General features: G+C 58.0%; 1 protein-coding gene across 1 annotated transcript; it reads left to right on the top strand.

Moving 5' to 3' along the window:
• Window positions 1-3,062: 3,062 nt before the first annotated feature.
• Window positions 3,063-6,273, top strand: LOC103112802 (caveolin-3). Its single transcript, XM_060184780.1, has 2 exons — window positions 3,063-3,150; window positions 5,751-6,273. Exons 1-2 carry the CDS (start codon window positions 3,148-3,150, stop codon window positions 6,096-6,098), a joined length of 351 nt encoding a protein of 116 aa, XP_060040763.1. The 5' UTR covers window positions 3,063-3,147; the 3' UTR covers window positions 6,099-6,273.
• The last annotated feature ends 540 nt before the right edge of the window (window positions 6,274-6,813 follow it).

Genomic DNA, 6,813 nt, shown 5'->3' with positions numbered 1-6,813 from the left:
CCCTGCCATTGTCATTTGGCCCTCCAGGAACAAGGCAGGTAGCCCGGGCAGCTGCACTGCGGAAACCCTGGCATCAGGAGACTTTCCAGAGCATGGCTGCCTTCTCAGGAGCTGGCTCAAGGCCGATACCCCCACCCTCTACCCCTGCCCACTCAGCTTTTTTTCCCTTCCTTCTTTCATTCTCTCTTTCTTTCTCTATTTCTTTCTTTCTATCACCACCAGGGCTGTCACTGGGGCTCGGTCTAGCACTACGAATCCATAGCTCCCAGAAGCCATTTTTTCCCTTTTTTTTTTTTCCCCCTTTCTGTTTTATTTGATAGAACAGAAAAATTGAGAGGGGAGTGGGGGGAGATAGAGATTAGATAGAGACATAGATAGATAGAAAAGCCTACAGGCCTGCTTCAGCACTCAGGAAGCTTCCCACATGCGGTTGAAGAGCAGGGCTCGAACCTGGGTCCTGGCACTCGGTGGTACGCATATTTAACCAGGTGGGTCACCACCCAGCCCTTCCTGAGCCCCACACCCCAGTTTTCCTTCAACATGTGCCCCAGTGCAGACATATCCATGCAGGAGAGAAGCTTGGGGTCAGAGCGTGCAGGGTTCCCCAAACTGGGGGTTCACTCATAGCTATGTGGGGAAGCACCCTACCCCATAGCTCATTGGGTCTGGGGTGATGAGGTTCAATGGGTCTCAGCCCCTCCCCCATTCCAGCGGCAGCCAGCAGACTGGTTCATTGGTGCTGAGCAGGGTGCTGGAGGTGGCTCTGCTGGGCCTAGGAGCCCCTGGTCATGGCACGGCCCCACTGCAGGATGGGCTGTCCCTTCTTCCATGGCCCGGCAGGTAAAGCAAGCCCCAGGCAAAGCCAGCCTCCAGGTGCCAAGAGAAAGAGATGAAGACAGACATGCTGAGGGGCTAGAGGCCTGGGAGGTTCCCTGGAGACAAGTGACCCAGCGACCAAAAGCCAAAACTGGTGTCAGCCCTCCCCCTCCAGGCCCACCAGAGGCTGGTGCAGAGAGCCAGCCAGCTGAGGCCTGCTGGGGTGCTGCTGGAGCCCCTCCCTCCCCTGTAAACTCCACATAATCTGCTCATGCTCAATCCAGAACCAGGGGCTGAAATCATGCCCCTCCCCAATCCTTCTTATCCTCTATTCTTAGAGAAAAAAAAGAGGAGAGACACTACAGCCCTGACTCACCATCCAAAGGACTCCCTCCCTGGGTGCTGTGCATGGTGCTGAGAGAAGAGAGACCCCACAGCCCTGCTCCACCATCCATAAAGCTCCCTGGGTGCTGTGCATGGTGCTGAGAGAGGAGAGGCCACACAGCCCTGCCCACCCTCCATGGGGCTCCCTGGGTGCTGTGCATGGTGCTGAGAGAGGAGAGACCCCACAGCCCTGCCCAACCTCCATGGGGCTCCCTGGGTGCTGTGCATGGTGCTGAGAGAGGAGAGACCCCGCAGCCCTGCCCAACCTCCATGGGGCTCCCTGGGTGCTGTGCATGGTGCTGAGAGAGGAGAGACCCCGCAGCCCTGCCCACCCTCCATGGGGCTCCCTGGGTGCTGTGCATGGTGCTGAGAGAGGAGAGACCCCGCAGCCCTGCCCACCCTCCATGGGGCTCCCTGGGTGCTGGGCATGGTGCTGAGAGAGGAGAGACCCCGCAGCCCTGCCCACCCTCCATGGGGCTCCCTGGGTGCTGGGCATGGTGCTGAGAGAGGAGAGACCCCGCAGCCCTGCCCACCCTCCATGGGGCTCCCTGGGTGCTGGGCATGGTGCTGAGAGAGGAGAGACCCTGCAGCCCTGCCCACCCTCCATGGGGCTCCCTGGGTGCTGGGCATGGTGCTGAGAGAGGAGAGACCCTGCAGCCCTGCCCACCCTCCATGGGGCTCCCTGGGTGCTGTGCATGGTGCTGAGAGAGGAGAGACCCCGCAGCCCTGCCCACCCTCCATGGGGCTCCCTGGGTGCTGTGCATGGTGCTGAGAGAGGAGAGACCCCGCAGCCCTGCCCACCCTCCATGGGGCTCCCTGGGTGCTGTGCATGGTGCTGCCATGTGGTGCTGGGGCTCATGCTGCATAAGGACTGCGCTCTACCAGATGAGCTCTTCTCTGGGCCCCAGAATTCCTCTGTTGCTGCAGTGGCCATTCGTGAAGCAAGGAGTGAGGCAAGGCTGTTCTCGGCTGCCCTACAGTGGGCCCAGTAGCTTCCTTGTTTTCAGGGAAGTTCCTTCCTCGCATGACACCTTTCTAGCCTGCTGTATGTGGGTGACATGTGACAACTGGTGACAGTCCTTACTAAACCAGGAAGCAGAAATCTGGGTCCCTAATCTAGGCTCTGGTCTTTGGCACTCAGTGACTGTAAGCCCTTCCTTCCACCTCTGGGCTCACCTGGGGGCAGGAGGATTAGGAGGACTCCAGAAAACTCCATGTCACTGGGGATGCTGGCCCAGTCAACCTCAGTGTTGAGGTCAAACCCAAAACCAGAGGCCCATAGAGAGACATCTCCCTGCCCAGAGTCACACAGTGACTTGGACACCAGGTGGAGACTGGAGACATGTCCCCTGCCTGGAGGTGTCCCCCAGCCCCCAGTGCCCCAGAATCCTATCTGAGTAGCCAGGGCCCTGCATGCCAGGGCTCTGAGTCACCAGGAATCTAGGAGGTATTTGGAACAGAGAGGGGGTGGCACCCCCCACAGTGGGCAGCCAGGGCTCCCTATCCAATTCAGGGCACTGCAGGGGGTATGCTGAGTGGCTCTGGATTAATCAGCTGGCTCGCCCGCTGTTACAGAAATAGACACACCAGAGAAGGGGACTGAGAGGGTGGCATTCCTCCCCTCTGCCCCACCCACCCCCAGAGGCCCCCAGAGACACAGAACCCCCACCCCCACCCCAGGCTCCTGGTCTCCAGGCTCTACCACCCCCGCCAAGAATCTGGAGTGGGATTAAGAGATGAACTGACTGCTGCCAGCCAGGCAGCCAGCTGGGGCCCCAGGCCACAGAGTTCTTGGTGCCCAGAGCTGGAGGGCAGTAGGGGGGCACAGCTGCCCACCCACTGTATGGTCCCACCCTCCCAGAGTCCATTTTCTGATTCCTAGGGCCTGGATGCAATTATTGGAGATAATTCAAATATCAGCACTCATGGCTTCTACAAGAGAAAAAGATGGTAATTAAAAGACACTGCAGAGATCCTGGTGGGGAAGACAATACTCGGGGAGAGAAAGAGAGAGAGGAGGGGATCCCTCTCAGCCCAGAGGCTGGGCACAGGGCGGACCTGGCTGAGTGGGTGAGGGGCTGAGGCCAGCTGGGGAAAGCAGGCTCTCTCTGCTACCAGGAACATCAGGGCTCCATGAAAGGTGCCAGGTTCTGGGTGAGCACTGAACCCAGCTGGGTGGTGCCAAGGGCAGAGTGGGTGCTGATTGGGTCACTGCATGAAGGGGTGGATAGAAGGAAGGATGGATAAATGGAAGATGGATGGATAAATAGGTCAACAGGTGGGGGTGTAAGTGGATGGAAGGATATATGCATGGATGGATGGATGGATGAGTAAATGAATGAGTGAATGGAAGATAGATGGATAGATGGGTGGATGATGAATAGGAAGATGGCTAATGGATGGAAGAATGGATTACGGGTGGATAGAGAATGTGGTAGCCACTTCTGCTTCCTTGCTGTGAGGAACAGGGATGGCTTCCCTATAATCCGTCTGTCCACACCCCACCATTGATTTGTTCCCCTAGTCATCCATCATCTGTCCACCTATTCATCATCCATTCATTGACTTACCAATCTATCCATACCTCACCTGTCTGTCCCTCCATCCACCCTTCCATCTATCCATCATCCATCTGTACACTCATTCATTCATTTAAACACCCATCCATAATCCATCCACCCATTCATTTATCTATTCATCTATCTGTCCATCCATCCATCATCAACCTATCCTTCCATCCACCCATTCATTCATGTACCCTCCCATCCACCCTTCCATCTATCCATCCATCCATTATCCATCTGTACACTCATTCATTCATGTAAACACCCATCCATCATTCATCCACCCATTCATTGATCTACTCATCTATCTGTCCATCCATCCATCATCAACCTATCCCTCCATCCATCCATTCATTCATGTACCCTCCCATACACCCATCCATCATCCATCCATCCATTGTCCACTCACCCATTCATACACTTACCCATCTATTCATCCAGCCACCCATCTATTATTCATCTGTTCTTCCATCCACCCATTCATTCATATACCCATCCATCCATCTTTTAATTTTTTTATTATCTTTGTTTGTTGGATAGGGACAGCCAGAAATTGAGAGGGAAAGGGGTGACAGAGAGGGAGAGAAACAGAGAGACACCTGCAACCCTACTTTACCACTTGCAAAGCTTTCCCCCTGCAGGTGGGAGCTAGGGATTCAAACCTGGGTCCTTGTTCAGTGTAACATATGCAGTCAACCAAGTGCACCATCACCCAGGCTCTCTATCCATCCATCCATCCATTCATCTGTCCATCAATCCGTCCACCCACCCACCCGTCCGTCATCCATCTATCTTTACATCCACCCGTTCGCTCTGGGCAGACCAGCAGGAGCCCCGTGAGCAAGCCCTCCCTGAGAGCAGCCCCTGCAGAGCCTTCTCAGCCAGCTAGTGGCCACCAGCCAGGTTCCTCTGCTAATGAGTGTCTGACAGCTCCAGGCTGGGACAGCTATGTGGGGAAGCAGGGAAGGAGGCCAGAGGATGTCAGGCAAATGAGGAAAGGGCCTGAGCTGCCCGCATCCACTCAGGCCAGGGAGGCTGGGGTTGCCTCTGGCAGCATGCTGGGCTAAGTGGACCTGGAGGTTGGAAATGTGGGGCTGGGACTGGCCCCAGGGACAAGGACCAGACCTTGGATGCCTCCAGGATGTCAGATCCAATCCAAGCCCTCCCTCCTCTGGTCATCTAGGGTCTGGCAGCCAGGGGATGCAGCCAGGAGGAGAAGCCCCCAGCTGGGTCCCCCACTGCAACCTTCCTCCTTAGGCAGAGTGCCAGGCCAGGCTGGATGTGGTCACGGGAGGAGGGAGAGATCAGGGCCTCGGAGGGCCAGACTCTGGGTGCCCCCAACTCCAGGCTGAAGTGGTCCCCACCGCAGAGGAAGTGGTGCTGTCTCCTCCCCAGCGCCAGCCTCCTCCAGGAAGCCCTCCCTGGGCCCCAGAGGCTCGCAGCCCCTTCCCACCCCTCTTGTCCTTAGTGTAATGCCCCCCCCCACCTCAGCAAGCTCACCATCCACGTGCAGGCACCCCTACACCTTCTGAAGAGACTGAGGCTGAGCACCCAGGACCACAACACAACAGGCTCTGAGAGTCGGGGTTCTAGCTGGACCTCGGACCATCCGGGGCCCACCCAGCCCTGACAGCTCACAATGGGGGGTGGGGGGTCAGGGCATATGGGGTACTTGGGGGTGCTAGCCTGAGGTGGGTGGTGGGTCAGATATACGGGCCTGACTGCTGGTAGTGGGTGACAGGTAGCAGGGGTGATGTGGTGAGGGTGACACAGTGGGAGGTGACATGTACAGAATGAGACCTGGTGCTGATTGACCCCATCGGGAATGACGTATGGTGGTGGTTACACATGGTGGGGGTGACATGGTGAGGGTGGTACATGACTGTGGGTGACACGTGGCAATGGGTGACCTGTGCTGGGTGCGACACGATGGTGGGGGTGCCCCCTGCCGGCCCTGACCCTGCCCCCCATCCCCGCCCTCTGCAGGTGGACTTCGAGGACGTGATCGCGGAGCCCGTGGGCACCTACAGCTTCGACGGCGTGTGGAAGGCCAGCTACACCACCTTCACCGTGTCCAAGTACTGGTGCTACCGCCTGCTGTCCACGCTGCTGGGCGTCCCGTTGGCCCTGCTCTGGGGCTTCCTGTTCGCGGGCATCTCTTTCTGCCACATCTGGGCGGTGGTGCCCTGCATCAAGAGCTACCTCATCGAGATCCAGTGCATTAGCCACATCTACTCCCTCTGCGTCCGCACCTTCTGCAACCCCCTCTTTGCGGCACTCGGCCAGGTCTGTGGGGGCATCAAGGTCCTGCTACGCAAGGAGGGACAGAGCTAGGGGACCCTACCCCGCCGAGCCCCCCACCTCCTGCGGGGACATGGGGACCTGCCCCCGGGCCCCTGCCCTCCCACCCTCGGCTGGCCCTGGCTTCCACTCAGACTGTGACAGCCCCAGTCAGCACCCCGGGGAGACGCCGGGACTGAGGGCACCCCAATAAAGGGCTCTGGCTGCTCTTCTGGCTGCACTGTCTCATCCTTGTGTGCAAAGCTGGGAGGGGGCAGGCTCTTCTCTCCACAGAACCATCCTCAGGACAGGCCCTGGGGCCCTGCCGTCCACCCGCTTCCTTTGTCTTTATTGGGGGGGGATGATCGCTGACCTCTGACACCCCAGTTCTGTCCAGTGATCAGCAGGGACACGTGCCTTGACCTGGAGGGGTGGGGGCACCGAGCCAGCTTGCCTGGCATCGCAGCAGGAGCTACAGCCTCCAGCCATGGGAAGTGCTGGAGGCCTGAGCTCAGTCCTTGCCTGGGGGGTGTGGAGAGACTCACACGGCAGCAGAAAGGACATCCCTGTGCCCCCAGGCAGGAAGCTTACAACCCACTTCCCGTTCTTTTTGGTGCAGAACACAACTACCACCAGATTCTCTTACAGCTTCAGATTGAGAAGAGACACCACAGCACCCATCCACCATTCCAGAAGCTTCCCCAGGGCTCCCACATAGGCTCAGGGACTGAAACCCAGGTCCTCACACAGGGCAAGGCCTGTACTCCAC

This window comes from Erinaceus europaeus, unplaced genomic scaffold (genome assembly GCF_950295315.1).
Source record: "Erinaceus europaeus unplaced genomic scaffold, mEriEur2.1 scaffold_1227, whole genome shotgun sequence".
NCBI lineage: Eukaryota > Metazoa > Chordata > Mammalia > Eulipotyphla > Erinaceidae > Erinaceus > Erinaceus europaeus.
Note: the sequence above shows the minus strand (reverse complement) of the source record. Positions and strands in the feature narration are given on the sequence as shown.